Raw genomic sequence first — 18619 nt, 5'->3', positions numbered from 1 at the left:
ATGTGCCATTGAAATCGACTTATTGATTTACCATGCATGCGCTAATGTAATGAGTTGTGTTTCTCCATGATGAGCATGAACATGAAGTATTCCAATGATATGAGTAATTACGACGTTAAATGTAATGACAAACTATGTTGCTTTGAGTTTATATATGGTATTGTGATTGGGATTACACCTCCACCCGCATATATTGGGGTGAGGTGGTAGGACCGCTTTGTGTAGGGATTGTGGTATTGTGGAATACACCTCTACCCCCATATATTGGGGTGAGGCGGTAGAACTACTTTGTGTAGGGGTTGTGGTATTGTGGAATACACCTCCACCCTCATATATTGGGGTGAGGCGGTAGGACCGCTTTGTATAGGGATTGTGGTATTGTGGAATACACCTCCGCCCACATATATTGGGGTGAGACGGTATGACCGCTTTGTATAGGGATTGTGGTATTGTGATACACCTCCACTTGCGTATATTGGGGTGAGGCGGTAGGGCCGCTTTGTGTAGGGATGGTGGTATTGTGGAATATACCTCCACCCGCATATATTGGGGTGAGGCGACATGACCGCTTTGTGTAGGGATTGTGGTATTGCGATATACCTCCACTTGCGTATATTGAGGTGAGGCGATATAACCGCTTTGTGTTGGAACTGTGCTATTGTGGTACACCTCCATCCGCATATATTGGGGTGAGGCGGCAGGGCCGCTTTGTGTTGGGATTGTGGTATGGTGATACACCTCCACCTGCGTATATTGGGGTGAGGCGATATGACCGCTTTGTGTTAGAACTGTGGTATTGTGATACACCTCCATCCGCATATATTGGGATGAGGCGGCAGGGCCGCTTTGTGTGAAGGTGGTTATAAAGGATCCCTGACTTAATATCGATAAATTTGAATGGAAGCTCTTAATAAATTTGCTTGACGTTAACGGCTATCTAAGCCCATTTATTGTTATCATGATTCATCATATTCATGCTGTATTTCTAAGCCCTTGAATAGGTGTATTTGTATTGTGTAAGTGAACGCTGTGAACGGTCTATGAGACGCATATGTGTATAATATGATATGTGAACACTAAGGACGGTCTACGAAATGTATATGTGTAAATTAAGGGAGGAAGGTTCCACTTTCATTGGCATTGTTTGTACATGTTGTTACAATTACATTATATTATGTATTCCACGTATAGTCCATATGGTACAGTTGATCCTAAAAGAAGGTTAGAATGATGCAAGTATAATAAGACTTGAAATGTGATTTTATTAGATGTTTCGTAGTTTCTTGATGTACTTTAATTGCCTTTTATTTGAGTTACCGTATTTTCATATGTTATTTTGACTGCCTTACATACGAGTACTATTCCACATGTACTCACGTCCCTTTTGCTGGGGGCGCTGCATCTTTTAATGGATGCAGTTATACTTCTACAGGATGATATGGATCTTTGATAGGGATCTTCTTCACTACTCAGCTTATGGTGAGCCCGCTACAGTTCTAGTGGGTGCTTGGGTCTAGTTCGTTTTATGTATATAGGTATCCATTGTCATAGAAGCTCCATGTACACTGTGGGTCATGTAATTAAAGATTTGAGTTTTGTCATGTATTTATATTCACAATATTGACAGCTATTTATAGAGTTGTGTAACCACCACGAGAAAAAAAATATGGGCCATTGAGCCAAGTGTATTTAATATGAAAGTCAAGATTTTATTATGTTATGGTAAATCATGCATGAGTAATGATGAGAGGTTAATGTAAATTAGGCTTGCTCGACTGGGTTTACTCGGTTGAGCGCCGGTCGCGCTCCACGATTTCGGAGCGTGACAGGCCCGCTCCCATGAGAGTGTGGTACATAAATCCTGTCGAGGCAAACGACCCGATCCCTTCCTCGCGAACACGTATAAGGAAACCAGATAAAGAAATTACAATAGTCCAATAAGTCCAAAATGAGCCGAACATGATCTGAATCAGCCCCCAGGACCCCATCCAAACATACCAACAGGTTCTAAAATACGACACAAACTTAGTCGAAGCCTCAAATTACATCTAACAACATCGAAAACACGAATCGCACCCCAATTTAAGCCTAATGAACTATTGAACTTCAAACTTCTAAAACCAATGCCGAAACACACCAAACCAACTCCGATTGACCTCAAATTTTGCACACAAATCCTAAATGACACAACGGATCTATTCCAACTTTCGAAACTAAAATCTGAGTCCGGTATCAGTAAAGTCAACTCTCGGTCAAACTTCTCAACTTTCCAAACCTTCAACATTCTAATTTTTGCCAATTCAAGCCAAAACAACCTACAGATGTCCAAATCAATATCTGGACATACCCCTATATTTCAAATCACCATACGAAACTATCAGAACAATCAAAACTCCATTCCGAAGTCATTTACTCATAAGTCAATATCTGGTCAACTCTTTCAACTTAAGCTTCCAACCTTGGGACTAAGTCTCCCAATTCATTCCGAAATATCCCTGGAACTAAACCAACTACCTCGGCAAGTCACATAACCACAAATGGATATAGAATAAGCAATAAATAGGGGAACATGGCTACAATACTCAAAACGATCGGCCGGGTCATTGAAGTGGTCCACATAGTGATGCAGATTATATGATCCTTTCTTGAAAACCTCCCAAACATAAAGAATTGCTATGAGACTATATTTATCGAGTTATTACCGATGTGTTAAATTGATTTCTGTTACAGGAAGCACATGAATAGACTGATTATATTTATCGTTTTTGAGAGGGTATTTTATTTTTATGATAGTTTCTGAATAATATTATACATGCATATTTTCTGACTTGTCCCCAATAAAAACATTGTGGTTAAGTCTTATTACTCACTAGGCTAGCGACTCACTCCTCCCTATTTTTTTTTACAAAGACAACAGTTGACACGAATGAGTATTTCGTTAATTAGAGTACACGAGTTGATAGTTCCTGGTGAGCCCCGCACTTGTTCGCGTGGATGAATAATTTATTTATTGTTATCGTCTTTTTTTTTGAACTCTTAGAGTCGCTCCATAGTCATGTTTATTAGTGTCATAAGTATTAATTCGTTATATTGGACTAGCTACTAGAATTGCACTTTCTTTCCGTATTTTTGAGATGGGTTTAGTATTATTATGTTGGTAATGTTAGTGAAAACTTATTTTTGGTTAGTTGATGAAGATTGTGACTGATTTATGTTAATATTGGTTGGTTGTTATTTGTTTATGAGATAAAAACTTTTGAATAGTCCTAAAACAGGGAAAACTCTGTTCGATTTTCTGTAAAATACCGATGAGGCTTACTTGTGGGAACTTGCTCCTAAGCGCCGATCATGATCCTAAATTGGGTCGTGACAGAATTGTCACAATATTATTTGCTTTTCATTTTTCTTATTCTCATTTTTAACCTTGTAAGTTATGCAGGATTTTGCGTATTATTTTATGGGGGGGGGGGGGTGTAGAAGATAGTGCCAGTAATATAAGAATTAGTAATACATGGATAAAAATAATAAAATGACCAAAATGTATTAAACAATTTTAAAAATAAATAAAAACATATTTAACCTTTTAATTACAGTTTATGCAAAACTATTTCTTGCATTGAATTCATCTATTACTAATCCTTATATTACAATTTTTGCAATACTAATCTTTACATTATAATCCGTGATAACTTATCTCTAAACTAATCGACCCCTTGAAGTGCTTATAAGTTAAAATCATAGGTTAAATCACCTCAAATTTATGACTTTTCACCTTATAAGTATTTTTGGTTCGATCAAATATTTTGCTATTTTATATCTAACTTTTTGTAATCCATGAAATATATTTTGCGAAACAAAACTCCTAATTTCTTTTCTATTCTATTTCAACCATCTTGTCATTTTCATATAGTGATACTCTTAAATTTGACTTATATATAATTTTAAGGATATTTTAGCCTTTTAAAGAAAAGACTTTATTAACGTTTTTTACCAAACACAACTATTTATTATTCAGTAATTCTATCTCAAACATAAATTATTTTTTTTATAGTTTTAGCATTCGCAATGTTTTTCACATATTTGTTTGTCAAAGGACAAAAAAAGGAAAAGTTAAAAAAAGGAAAAGAAGCAAATAGAAAGGAATGACAACATTTATGTTTGGCTGTCGCAAAAAACAAAAACAAATGTTCGGCATAATAAACCGGATCAGCTTTACACCAATAAAGCCCGAACCAGCAACCAAACAAAGCCTATAGGTCTATAGGAGCTAACCTTAAACATCACATGAACCCCAACCCGCTCGCTTGAATCCCATGGTCATGGCCCTTCCTAATCTTTGCTCCTTCTCCAACCCAACCGCCACAGCTTCCGCCGCCGCAATTGCGTCGGCCTCCAACCCGTTATCGCCTTCCGATGACCTGTCAAAGAAAATTCGAAAACCCTACACCATTACCAAGTCCCGCGAAAGCTGGACCGAACCCGAGCACGATAAGTTCCTTGAAGCTCTTCAACTGTGAGTTCGTAATTTTATACAGTTTCTATCGCTAAATTCTATTTTATTATTATTTTCTTAACTAGGGTTTAGGGTTGAAAGTTTGAGTTTTTAATTTGAGTTGGTATAAGGATTGTTATGTGAATTTGAATGCGATTCCATTTTCGTCAATGTATTTTCAACATTTTATTGGAAGTGGTTAGTCTTGTTTGCCAACGAAATAGCTTCATTTTACTGAATGTGACTACTTTGCTTATGGCCAATATTTTCTAAATTCTAGAATAAAAAGAATAGGTGTCTCATTTGAGTTAAGAGTTTGTCTTTTTTACTGATTACCTGTTTTGTTAACATACAGGTTTGACCGGGACTGGAAAAAGATTGAAGCGTTTGTTGGATCAAAAACTGTTATTCAGGTAATTCTTATTATGCTGACTGGTTACTGCCATCGAGTTAGCCATTATAAGGAACCACCGAGTTAACTATATCCTGTTTAACTGTTAATTTTGCCAATATAACATGGCAAATAATCAACAAGTGAGGGATAGCCTAGTGGAAAAAGCCCAACATGAGCTCACACGATTAACTATCATTTGCCTAAATTACTAGTTTTTTTGTGTGGATAAAATGGATGATCAAGGGACTAAAGATTTATCCTGATTGTTGCAAGTACTTTTAACTTCTTAGGATCACCGTGCATATCTTTTACAGTTGTGGCAGGAGTGTTTGTCTGGTATGAAGTTATAATGGGTTCTGCCTTTTGATACTGCTGATAGAGTCACTTGTTATAAGGAATATGGGTTAGTAGAGGCTAAAAGCGACTTTCTGAAGCCTTAGTGGCTTTTGATTAGATCTAGTTGTTTACTTGAATGAAACAAAGTGCACTAAATTTCTTTTTGCTAACATAAGCTTTAGGAGGTGCACTATTTGGTTTTTACTGGAAAACCGACCAAACCAAAATTTTTGGTTTATTTGGTTCGTATTGTTATTCGATTTTCTGCTTTTGAAAAAGAAAAAAGGACTAACTGAACTGAAGAGTAGAAGTTATGTGCTTATAGAAGAGTTTTGGCCTTTCACATCTTTGGTCAGCCATTCTTTTCTCTCTCATAGTTTTTTCTTCCAGCTTTCCCCCGTGTCTTCAATTCTTTCATATGTTCCAAAGGAGCTGGGAGGGCAGATGCATCGTCATTTTTTTTATAAGGACGTTTCATTAAGAAACAGTACCAATATAGTACTGCAGCAAATACCCAGATGCATTTCTGCAAAAGGGCAGATTGGATATCATTGTGAGCAGATTTCTCCTTTTTTAGCTCTTCAAACTGCCACCAGCAAAGGCTGCTACTCCAGAACCCATCAACTATTTTAGCAATTAAAAAAGGGAACCCATCAACTATTCCTCTGCTTGAAAATCCAATGGGATTTAGCGTTCACCCGTATATACTAGTTGATTTTCTGTCATGTCTGTGGCACGAGTGGTTCCCCACAAAAGCCAGTAGAAGTTTTAGTATATGGGTCTTTGTGATTTGTTTTTTGTTTTGATTCTTTTAATTTTCTTTCTTTGGGCTGGGACAAGGTGCTGTTGATTTTTATCTTTCTCACTTAGTTACCTGTTTTGTTTACCCTCCCTTCTATTGCCCTATTACCCAATAGCCTTTCAAACTTATAATATGATCATATTGTTTATTAATCAAATAGAATCCTCAACCCAAATATGATGCCCAAACACAAGCCAAAATCAGAGCCAAAACCAAAAGAATTGAATTGTAAAAATGAAACCATATTTAGGTGGGTGTGAGGTTTGCGTATCTAAAATTTAAAAACCGAGACCAAGTGAGGGGAACCGAATCAAAAGCAGTACTTTTGGTTTTGCGTTATACATGAATCTTTGGAGACGGGTCCAGAGCGTGTCTTAAAAAGTTTGATCACTTTTTGCAGATACGTAGCCATGCTCAAAAATATTTTCTGAAGGTCCAGAAGAGCGGAACCAATGAACATCTACCTCCTCCTCGGCCAAAAAGAAAAGCTGCTCATCCCTACCCTCAGAAAGCCTCAAAAAGTGGTAGGAATCATTCTTTATGTGGTTAATTTTGTTACGACCACCTGTACCTGGAAATAATTATATTCACTTTCTGAATATGTCGGCAGCTCCAGCTCTCTCACCGGTGACTGCATCATTTCAAGCTTCACTTCCATTACCGGATCCTGGATTTGTAAAAAGGCCTGATACTTCTTTGTTACATAGCAATCCAGTTACTGTTGCATCTATGCCATCATGGACTGACAACTCTGTGCCACCAGTCAGTTTGTCCCAAATGAAGAAAGGTCTAGTTATTGATGGGCTCACTTTTGTATAATTGCTGTTGTCTCACGTCCATCGCATCTTAGACGTTGCACTAAAGTAATTGTCTGTTCTGTTATAGATAACGTGAGAGAAACAGGTCAACCTGTGGCCAATACTCATTGTTGCAGTAGTAATGAAAGCACTCCAGGATCAAAATCAACTGGTGATGTGATGGAGCGGACTCAGGGACCTTCATTGAGAGGCAAGTCGATATTCTTCAGATACCTATCATGTTGACTTTTTTTTTTGATGAAATAAGTCAGATATCATTAACTAAGGCATCAAGTAGATGCAAGGATTTCAAAAGATAGAAATTATCAGCCCAGAAAGACAAAACTATCAACCTATCATGTTGACTTTTAGACTTGAAATTAGACAAAATTCTGGGCCGTAAAATATTATCCTACAATAACATACCATTGTAATTCTCTCTACCATTCTCTTGAAGTGTTCTGTGTCATTTTTAATGGTTCTAAATTTCTTTGTTTTCTTTGATATTTTCATTTTGATCAATATGGAGTCTCCTTTTTCTCTTTCTTTTTAATGAATGTGGAGTCTCTTCAACAAGTTACTCTTATTTCATCTCAATTCTCAAAAGAAAATAATGTGGTGTCTCTTCATGGGAAGAAAAGCTTCTAGATAAACTGAATCCGTTTCATATGAGTAAGTAATGCCTATTGTGTGTTGGTTAAGTATACTTAATCACATTGCAAGTGATTATCATATCGTACTATCTATAAGTTAACAAGTAATTTGTCACTATCAGATCCTCTAGATCCATCAAAAAGTTATACATATGAATACATATAAATTGAAAAGTCATAGCACTCTTTTAAGTGTCCACACCATATCGATATTTTTTTCTTAGTGTCTTATACTGTGTTCTGTAGTACTTGTTTATAACAAACGTAAGAGATATAAGGAATGTGAACTATGCTTATGATGACCAATCTCCATAACACAGATGAAGAAGAAAGGTGGATTTGCTTTGAGGCTCTCACAACATATATTCAAGAACTTTTTTTTCCTCCTTTGTTTTATGAGTCAAAGAAGAACATTTGTATTTTCAAGTACTTTGGTTCCAAACTCTGAATTATTTTTAATGTGTTTATAATTATTTACTTCTAATCTATAATGAAATTGCTAAGTAAATATACACTCTATTCCATGCTTTTTGAATTGATATCTACTTAATTTAAAGCCTGGGTGCTGTACTGATCACATGAAAAAAGCTAAAAGCTTGGGCAGTGCATCTGCTTATTGGTGGTCTATTGCTGAAAGAACTGTAGTAATCGATATTTTTTCTTTGGTGTTTGCGATATTCGATATTTTGTCTTCTTTGGTGTCTACAGAGGTGGTTGACCTACTTGAAGCTGTTAATTCAGTTGAGATATTGATAATAACTAGAATGAAGTTGAGTCGTGCAATTTAATTTGCTCCAAGTATTGATAATAACTAGAGCACAATTGTTTCATAAACTTTTATCTAGTCAAGTTATGCTATCCACAAATTAGATTCTAGCTAATCTATATTGGGTCTTTGTACTCATATTTGACGTGTCTGATATGAAATACGATAAAGCTAGACAAAAGCTGTATGTAGATGTAGCCTACAAATTACTTACAGACAGTCGAATTGGCCCGTAAGGGCGGAAAGTCTGTGTTACAGAGGTTTCTACTCACTCATCTCTAACATCCCTTGGCTTCCAAAATCCTAACTGAAAAGATGGGAGATTGAGGGATAGTTTATTGTTGCAATCTGTACTCCTAGATGTTGCTTGGTCCTTTATGGAGGTAAATGAATTCAAAAAGTCTAGTCGAGCAACGTTTCCTGCACTTTATTAAATGTTGCAAATCTTGATATTAGCAAGTAAAGGAGATGTGGCAGGTTCAATGTGGGAAAACCTCATTTTTGTACCTTGCATGGATTGCTTCAGTAGATGCTGGCAACTGCTTAGAGAGTATATATTTGTGATTTCAGACAAACTCTATGTGCCCAGAGCACCAATAATAACCTTAAGCTGCACCATATCCTGACTTTGAGAGTGATCTACAATTTTCTCTACTTGCCCAGTTTTGGAAAACATAGAAAAGCTTTCAATATAAAAAGGTTTTCCCCAATAAAAACCCAAAATAAAACTAATTGATATATAGATTCTTTAACCTTCTACAATAAAGATTCTAAAACAATAGAGAACAACTTAGAAAAGTTTGTTATTTTCTAAAGGTTAGACCGATGGAATTGAAAGTCGAAGCGAGCCTGATATGAACTGATAAGTTACAGAAGTCCTGTTTCTAGGCTGGACAGATAATGAGAAAGTTCAGAAAGGAGAATTCATGAAAATTACCAACAAAAAAAAGAAAGGAGAATTCATGAGCCAAAATTGAGAGAACTAAGAGGAGGGAGGGGGTTGAGAAGGACATGAAGAGGTGTGCAGGAACATTGTATTTCTGAGACATTCTTTTTCAAAGTTAATTGAACATTATGATACATATGCCTTTTACGGGGAAGTTACTTGGAAACCAAGTGGTGCTTGGAGGACAAGCTGTTCGCAGAACGTTTGACAATATTCCTCTCAGCATTTGCTATCCAAAACTTGTCGTCAAGACTCTTGACTTGCAGCCCAAAATTCTTAACTTGGCCATAACATGGCAAAATGGAGAATAAAACGGCACGATAAAAGTCCTAAAGGATAGATTGGCAAAAATATCTTTGACAAGACAAATACAAACACAATTGGAGGAAAATGAAGTTAATCAACTTAAAGGCCGGATCTTTTCATAAGACAAAATTATCCTGGAAATTGAACATGCCTTGTGTTTCTCATATCTTGTTTAATTACTTGCATTGTCTTTTCCCAGCTTGGAAATCTCAGAGTTTACTTCTTTTAAAAATCAAGATTTTATTGCTGAAACTCCTGGTAAGGATATAATATGTGATTGGGCAGAGTCTTGTTGTGTTGACCAAATACTTTTGGTACGCACCGCCCCAGTGGTCTAATACCTGCATAAGGGTGCGAAAGCTGTGCAGCATATCTTAAAACTGGCCACCTTGCGTAGTTGCAGTTACCACAATCCTGATTACATTTGTAGCCGGGATATGGAGTAGTTTCATCTCCTTTCTTAAAAAGCTCTTCTTCAAGATCTCAGCTTCAATCAGTGTATCATGATTGCACTGTCATATTGATTGTCAACCAAGCAATTCTCTGTTAGATTTCTAGTTAGGTTATCATCATTCCAGCCTCTATTCCTTGGCTCCAAGAGTGATTTTTTTCGGGAAAAGGTGCACATTTGCCCATGTACTATCCGAAATTGCTGAATTTTGCCCTTCGTGATGCTTTTGGCTAATTCATACCGTTGCCATTTGCAAATTATCTTGTATTTGCTTTTGCCATTGACAGAGCTCCAGCGTGAAATGGGTGGACCATGCGTGTCCAAATTCTTTGGGAGAAAAGGTCCAAACTTAACTTTTAACTATGGTTTAACATCACCCTAAGTTTGGGTCTGTTAGGGGTCAAGGGGAAAAAATGAGACTTTTCCCTAAAGGCGCGGATAATATTAGACCAAAAGTTTAATGGACGGTAAAGTTGCTCAATTTCAATTAGTACATGGGCAAATTTGAAACTTTTCCCTTTATTTTTTTAAAACCTAGTGGACTGGCTTCAATTTGGAAGTACCTGAAATCTTCCCTTACCCTATTTTATTGTTCGGCCTTTCACCACTAGACTTAATGTGTTCCAGCATGAATTTCTTCTTCCGTGTGAACTTCACTCCTTTTGTCTGAAAATCACTCGCCTTAACATCTCTCTTATTAATTGATAAAAGTCTGCAGTTGTTGAGTCCTCGTACAAAATTAGAAATCTGATTGTGAATGAGCAAGATGAAAGGACTGCTTGTTATCTGCTCTTTTGCGTGTTTCTGATTGTGAGCTGCTGGATCTGTGTCACTGAATTGTGATCCAGAGAAATATTAGAGAATCGAACAATATCTGCTTATTGTTCTGGTGAAAATGTGTAGTTTTTTAATGAACCGTGGTTTGCAGTACTGGTCCAGAAAGTTTCCTCCAATATTTCAGTGTGATATTTCTTCAGATGCGAAGTATGATATGCAATCATTCCTTTTCTTTGCATTTCTCCCTACATTTTTAAAACATATTTGATCTGCTGCTATGGTCCTCGCTGCATTTGATGGCTTCCTGGTGCACCTGCCTGCTTTGATTCTGCCTAGATCTAAATCTGATTTACTTTATGCCATTTTATCCTTAGCTCTATTTCCTGTTAGTTTCACACTCAGTTCTGTAGAACTACAGTTCTCTTTAGTAAGTAGAACGAAAGATTCTGTTCTAATCAGTGTTTTAGGTTTTCATATGGACATGATGCTTTAGTTTGATATTTGCAGTGCTGATGTTGCTATCAATTTTTTTTTTTGTTGCTGCAGTTTTGCCTGACTTTGTTCAAGTATACAACTTCATCGGCAGCGTATTCGACCCTGCTGTTACCGGACACTTGCAGAAATTGAAAAAAATGGATCGCATTGATGTTGAGACGGTATACTCTCTAATCTGTGTGCTGTTTCATTAGTTCTGTGGCTTAACTGCTCTTTCTTGTGATTTAAGTTTTCCTTTATTTGCATGATACCTTGAACTTTGTGTACTTTTGAAGATAAAGCTTCCGCATAGGTTCCTCTGAGCTTTCATTATTATATTTATCGAAGGCCTAATTATTGCCATTTCTATGCGCATACAAGGAGGATTTGCTCTTATGCTCTATTCAAGGAAGCCTTTCTCATCAAATTAATGTGTACTACCTGGCATTTACTTAGGAAGGAGGGAAGAGGGACGGAGGGATTTCAAATTTCTTCTTATTGCGATGAATAGTTCTCCTCTTTAGATACTAGAAGGAAAGGAAAGGAGCGTACTTTACTCCCTTGTATCCCTACCAACTCTTTGCCTGCAACAGATCAGAGCACTGGATATAAGATTTTCATAGAGTATTAGATTCAATCTTCATTTGCTTAGTGAATACTTGTTTTGGCATGTTGTTGACATGTATGTGGGCATTCGATCTAGCTTGCCAATATGAGGGAATAATTAGAACTTTTGGAAGGCTTGAATTTGGTGTTTGGGCTTGCTTTGCATCTCTGTATATGTGAATAAAGGATGTTTTCAAGATATAGAATGCACCTGAAAACCAAATCCACAATACCCTAATCCCTTCCACCCCACCCGGGTGGTTGGGCTTTGATTCATCACACACACGGATTGATATAATATATATATATTTCTCAGTTATCTTAAATCATGTTTACCATAAAAAAGAGATTAATCATATGCTTCTAAGTAGGAGGTGGTGCCACTGCAATTGATTTAGAATTAATCATTCTTTTTCTTGGCCCTTATCCAGGTGTTGTTGCTGATGAGAAACCTCTCCATCAATCTTACAAGCCCTGATTTTGAGCATCATGTAAGTACATTACTCTTTGCATTCTGATTTCTGATAGCTTTTAAATGGTTTCTTACCTTGAGCTTTTGGTTGGGTAAGGCATCTGCTGGTTCTTTTAGCGTGTCCTCTTATCATGCAGAGTAATTATTTGCTTTTCTTTACCTGAAATTGATAGTTTATTCTTGATGCAGAGGCAGCTGCTTTCATCTTATGATATGGACATGGAGAAGCAGTGCAAATCAAGTCATCGATTACAACCAACTTGAAAGTGTTGCTCACTTCGGGTACTGCATAGTATGGTCTTTGCATACTGTTCACCATTTCTCTATGTTCGAGAGTACTATCCTCTGAGGAGACCATATTGAAATTAATGAACCCTAGGGGATAGGGACGAACGACGAGTGGGGACCCATATAATATCATGAGAAGCCAGTTGTTTTTGTTTGATATCAGCTTCTATTTTCACATTTCAGAGTTCTGATCTGTGCAGTTCATATTTGTGTACATACTGTAAGATATAAACAGAGATAAAAATTGTGATGCGGGAACTTAATATGTAAAGCTGGGTTTATGTAAATTCAAGTTTTGACAGAGTCCAGCCTCTGCAGTAGTAGCAAATTGTTTATGCCAATGTAAATGATTCAACAAGCGAGCTTGTTGATTTTTACCAACATGTTTCTGTTTTGTGGTTGCTGCATATCTACAGCTTACTTTTTGTTTCCCATGACTGATAAAATGTTTGAACTGCTCAATCGTCGGGAAGCTATCATGAGTCGACAGTTGAATATTATAGGTACATTGGCTCGTAGAGATAGAACTGTTTTGGTTACTACTGGCAAATTGCGAAGGTTTTGGTGCAACAAAGTCCACAGAAATCGTCTAGGAGTTTATGAATCTCCTGGGAAAGGATTCTCAAGCTAAGTTGCTTGGTGTTACTGTCACGACCCCAAATCCATTAATGATCGTGATGGCGCCTAACACCGCTGCCAGGCAAGCCAACAATAGTTGATTAACTCGATTATTCATTTTTGTATTTTGAAATCAAAATTTTCCTTTAATTAAATAATCAGAAATAAAATTTGCAGAGTAAATGATAATATTTTTATAATTACAATATTGAACAACTCGTAAGTACCCCCAAAATCCGGTGTCACAAGTGTATGAGCATCAACTAGGAAGTAAAATAAAATACAGTATCTGTCCGGAATATAAATTAGACAGGAAAAATACAAATAACCCTGGAGGAGACTTTGCTGGCTGCGGATCGCAACCTGAAATGCAGCTCGCGGCAAGTGGCATCATCCGTGCCTCCGTGCCCAAAGGACCACCGAACATAAAAGTACATGCACAAAAATGTACAGCAAGTGTAGCATGAGTACGTAAATCTACGTGTACCCAGTAAGTATCCAGCCTAACCTCGGAGGAGTAGTGACGAGGGGTCGACATCGACACTCACTAGTGGTCCAATAATATCAGGTACAATAAGGAGGTGAACAAATATGAGGCAAAGTAAATAAATGAAATAAACAACTATAAATCTGTGGTACAATTATCCTCCTTACACTAAACTCAAGTTCTTAATTAGCAATTCCTCCTCAACCGGTGTGTGTGTGTGTATATATATATATATATATATATATATATAATAAACTCAAGTTCTTAATAAGCTATTCCTCCTCAACCGGAGCACATATATTTATGTATAATGGACCTCACGAAATAGGTTGTTATAATTTGAATTAGGGAAAGACTCACAGATACTCTGGCTTCTTGCCAAATATTACGCACGATTCCATGAGAATAATTTTATAGAAATGCTGAGGCGTACGACCCGATCCAACATAAATAATAAACTGTGCACTGCCGAGGGTCAAACGACACGAACCATAGATGCATCTATTAAACTGCCGAGGCGAACGGCCCGCTCCCGTGAGAGTGTGGTACATAAATCCTGCCGAGGCGAACGGCCCGATCCCATTAGAATAAGAAGTACATAGTCCTGCAGAGGCGATCAGCCCGATCCTATTAGAATAAGGGGTACCTAATCCTGCCGAGGCGATCGGCCCGATACCATTAATAAGGAGCTTTGACGGTTCCTTGACCCCACTCGCGAATAAACGTGTGAGTTGTAATTTCTTTAACAAAAACCTTTCAATGAAACATATATATCACGGAAACATGTCGTAAGATGAGTAAAATTTTTCGGTGACTAATCATGAACTCGTGAAGTCTCTACAATAGCAAGTCTAGTCTCCAGTAGTAATGTAAAACAGAGGAATTTAATAGGCGAGAGACTGCTCAAATAGTACAGCTATAGCATGATGTGAACCTAAGCCTACCCGGACAATAACATGAATGTAGCTACGTACGGGTTCTCGTCACCTCGTGCGTACATAGCCCCCACAACAAGTAGCACACATCAATATACAACACCTAGGAGTAATGTCCCCCTCACAGAGTTAGACATGAGACTTACCTCACTCCGAAATTTCATAACCGGCTCCAAAGCCCTCTAACACCTCAAACCGATGCCCGTCGCTCCAATTTAGAAAAATTTCCAACTCCGCTCGAAAAGCCGATAAGCAACCCTCAGGCCCACGTGCCCGGATTCCGAAAATATTTGAAGATAAACATTACCCATAACATTACGAACTCAAATATATGATTTATTCTCAATTTCATGCCCAAATTTGTGGTCAAAATCCAAAAATACCAACTTCTAGGTTTTCTACCAAACCCTCAAATGTTTCACAATTTTTCCATGAATTTTCATGTTAAAATCTATATATAATCCAATTATTTAACTTGAAATAGGTGGGAATCACTTACCTTGACATAGATGATGAAAGTCTCCTCTTCCAAAGCTCCAACAATCGCCTACCTAAGTGAAAAATGAGAGGGGATAAGCCAAACCCCACACTAAAACCAATCTGCCCAGGCCCGCCCTTCTTCGCGATCGCGGGAATGCCATCGCGATCGCGAAGGCTAAACACACTGCCTCCACATTTCCTCTACGCGTTCTCGACCTAATGGCCACGTTCGCGAACCTGGTGACTCCCTACCCTTTGTGTTCGTGGGCCTCAAGCCGCGTTCGCGAAGGCTTAACGCCTGGCAGGCCCTCATCTCATTTTCTCTTCACGTTCGCGTAGGCTTCCACAACCTCAGCTCCGCGTTCACGTCTCTCCCTTTGCGTTCGCGATGGGCAAATCCAGCAGCCCCCACAAGTCTCCTTCGCGAACGCATGAATCCATTCGCGTTCGCAAAGAAGGAAACCAGATAGCAGTAATCAGCAAATCATTCCAATTTTGTCCGAAACCACCCCGAAACACACCCGAGCCCCCCCGGGACCCCGTCCAATCACATGAACCAGTCCCATAACATAACACGGACCTGCTCGAGGTCTCAAATCACCTCAAACCATGTCAAAATCATGAATCGCACCCCCAATTCAAGCTTAATGAACTTTAGAACTTCAAACTTCTATATTCGATGTCGAAACCTATCAAATCACATCCGATTGACCTCAAATTTTGCACACAACTCACATTCGACATTACAGACCTACTCCAACTTCCGGAATCGAAATCCGACCCCGATATCAAAAAGTTCACTCCCGGTCAAACTTCTCAAAAACCTTCAAATTTCTAACTTTCGCCAAATGACCCCGAAATGACCTACGGACCTCCAAATCCACACCCGGACGCGCTCCCAATACCAAAATTACCATACGGAGCTATTCCCAGACTCGAAATCCCAAACGGACAGCAATAACGTTGAAATGCACTTCAACCCAAATTTATGAAATTCTTCCAAAATGCCAACCTTCCACAATAGGCGCCGAAACGCTCCCGGGTCATCCAAAACACGATCCGGACATACGCCCAAGTCCAAAATCATCACACGAACCTGTTGGAACCTTCCAATCCCGATTCCGAGGTCGTTTACTCAAAAATCAAAGCTTAGTCAATTCTTCCAACTTAAAGCTTCCGAAATTAGAATTTTCTTCCCAAACTAACTCCGAACTTCCTGAAATTCAATTCCGACCATACGTGCAAATCCTAATACCTGAAGTGAAACTACTCAAGGCCTCAAACAGTCGAACGACGTGCTAGAGCTCAAAATGACCGGTCGGGTTGTTACATTCTCTGCCGCTTAAACATATGTTCGTCCTCGAACGTGCTAAGAACTGCTCTGGAGTTGTCCGAAATCATTGTTTAACACCTCGTGCACCTACCCGTGCTACCACAAACCAGTTGAGCACATTAGCTCGAGCAAATCTAAAGATTCTCCCTTTTATTAAGTCAAGTTAGCCTTAGATCCAAATTCTAACATCTGAAATCCTCTACCAGGTCTTTTCCCAACATACGAACACCGTATCCATTACTACACGATGTACCAATACATGATTGTATACTCTTATCAAATTTACACCATGCACCACATTATTCACATGACGATAATGACATCCCCTGACAACAATAGCCGAAATCCCACGAATCTGATGCCCACAACACATCTCATGAAGCATATAAGTCCCGTTTCAGCTCTCGCAATACTGCCACGACAGAAGAGGTGTAGAAACTCATAACCACCTGCCGAATCACAACTTATGGAGTCTCTCCTCCCGACAAGAACCATTACCTAATTCTGGACTGAATATCGATATTTACTCTTTAATGTGCCTCATATAAATCTGATCGCACTGATCCAAGGTCCAATAATCTCGTCTCACCCAGTACAAGCTGCTCCGGCAATAAGCCACCTCAGGCACTGCCAAAAGTCTCATATGATGTGCCACCATGTGCCAACAATTTACAAACTCGAATGTGATATATAAGGATAAACGAACTCTGGAATGAACTACTCAACCCACGTAACTAATTTAAACAACCGAAAAGATGTTATGAACCTTCCTCAGAAAATGAGAAACAAAACACACAAGAATAGATATTGGGGAACTGTGCTCAACATCACACTGTTGCGGCGTGCAACCCGATCAACATATGATACCGTTGCGGCGCGCAACCCGATCCAACCATGATACTCGTGGCGGCGTGCCACCCGATCCAAACAACATACCCGTGGCGGCGTGCCACCCGATCCAACCATATACCCATGGCGCCGTGCCACCCGATCCACACATAATAATCTAAAGAAAACACACATCGAGCCGTAACGCTTATACTCACGAAATGACCAAATATCAACCATAAGCACGCCAAGTGCAAAATACAAATCCTGGGGAGACGGGTAGCGTCACACGCTATAAAACTCAAGCACAACTAAGGTGCGATATATGATCTGCATCTCGAGAGCCATCCTGCTCACATAACACCACCGCTACGCGGGACCTCAACACATTGTACAAATAATCAAGCTGTCTCATAACCCACATGGCAGAATAAAGTATTACATGGAATAGTTGACAACAGAAATAACATCCAAAGCCTGAAGACTCCTCCGCAAGTAACGCTATGCTGAAATGAACACATCCGGCCTGATATAGAGTACACACTCACATTTAGATCCATTCACGGACCTCAAGCCGATTCTGATCGTACTGTACTAGGCTAATAACCTTTCAAGGACCCACCCCTAAGAATAACCGTCAAATCTGGAACAAACTTCCACAATTCACAACCAATTGAACAGAGCGCCATTCAGGCACAAATTCTCACATTAGCGATAGTACCACAATCTCCATACATGGTTCCAATCTTTAATCAATCAAGTGACTACATGTCACACTTATACAATCCTCCCATGGGATATGCTCCCACGGCCTTCCGCACCAGGTAACAAGTCTGCATATCCATACCATCGGTCATACTAATGTCATAAAGCGAAACAAGGATCCGCAATTCAGTACACAAAGCCTCTTACATATGACATTGATCTCAGGTGACGCTGAAGACAGTACCAACTTACTCTAAACATCTGAATTCTTTCCTACTCATCCAAACTCGTGACATTCTTGTCGACATCAAACTGTAACCTTGATCCTCAACTTCCAATTCCCATGCCGCTCACTGCACCTAAAATACCAATACGTGAGAGTACAAGAATTCCATCATGACTCCTGATCCACTAATAGACTAAACACTCCATCACATAGCAACCTTTTACTTAACTCATTTCAGGAGAACCATTGCAACACGCGACTAAATTCCCATAACCGCAGAAAATACAATTCTCAAGTAGTGGTCTAAACCACCATAACTCTTTTGGGATCCATCTACACATAACATGCCATAATACTCGAATGTCTCCAAATAAAGTCAATTACGACCGTCGTCATGCCTCGCACGTACCGCCACAAATCACATGTATAACTTAACACGCTGAAGAA

At 38.8% G+C, this 18619-nt stretch overlaps 1 protein-coding gene across 1 annotated transcript; it reads left to right on the top strand.

Moving 5' to 3' along the window:
• The first annotated feature begins 4169 nt into the window (after positions 1 to 4169).
• On the top strand, positions 4170 to 12941 carry LOC107786318 (protein REVEILLE 6). Its single transcript, XM_016607778.2, has 8 exons — positions 4170 to 4513; positions 4848 to 4905; positions 6425 to 6548; positions 6635 to 6811; positions 6910 to 7032; positions 11267 to 11376; positions 12232 to 12291; positions 12462 to 12941. Exons 1-8 carry the CDS (start codon positions 4314 to 4316, stop codon positions 12534 to 12536), a joined length of 927 nt encoding a protein of 308 aa, XP_016463264.1. The 5' UTR covers positions 4170 to 4313; the 3' UTR covers positions 12537 to 12941.
• Positions 12942 to 18619: the final 5678 nt, after the last annotated feature.

The sequence above is a fragment of the Nicotiana tabacum genome, chromosome 21, assembly GCF_000715075.1.
Source record: "Nicotiana tabacum cultivar K326 chromosome 21, ASM71507v2, whole genome shotgun sequence".
Taxonomy (NCBI): domain Eukaryota; kingdom Viridiplantae; phylum Streptophyta; class Magnoliopsida; order Solanales; family Solanaceae; genus Nicotiana; species Nicotiana tabacum.
The sequence above is the reverse complement of the archived record's forward strand: the minus strand, read 5'-3'. Positions and strand labels throughout refer to the sequence as shown.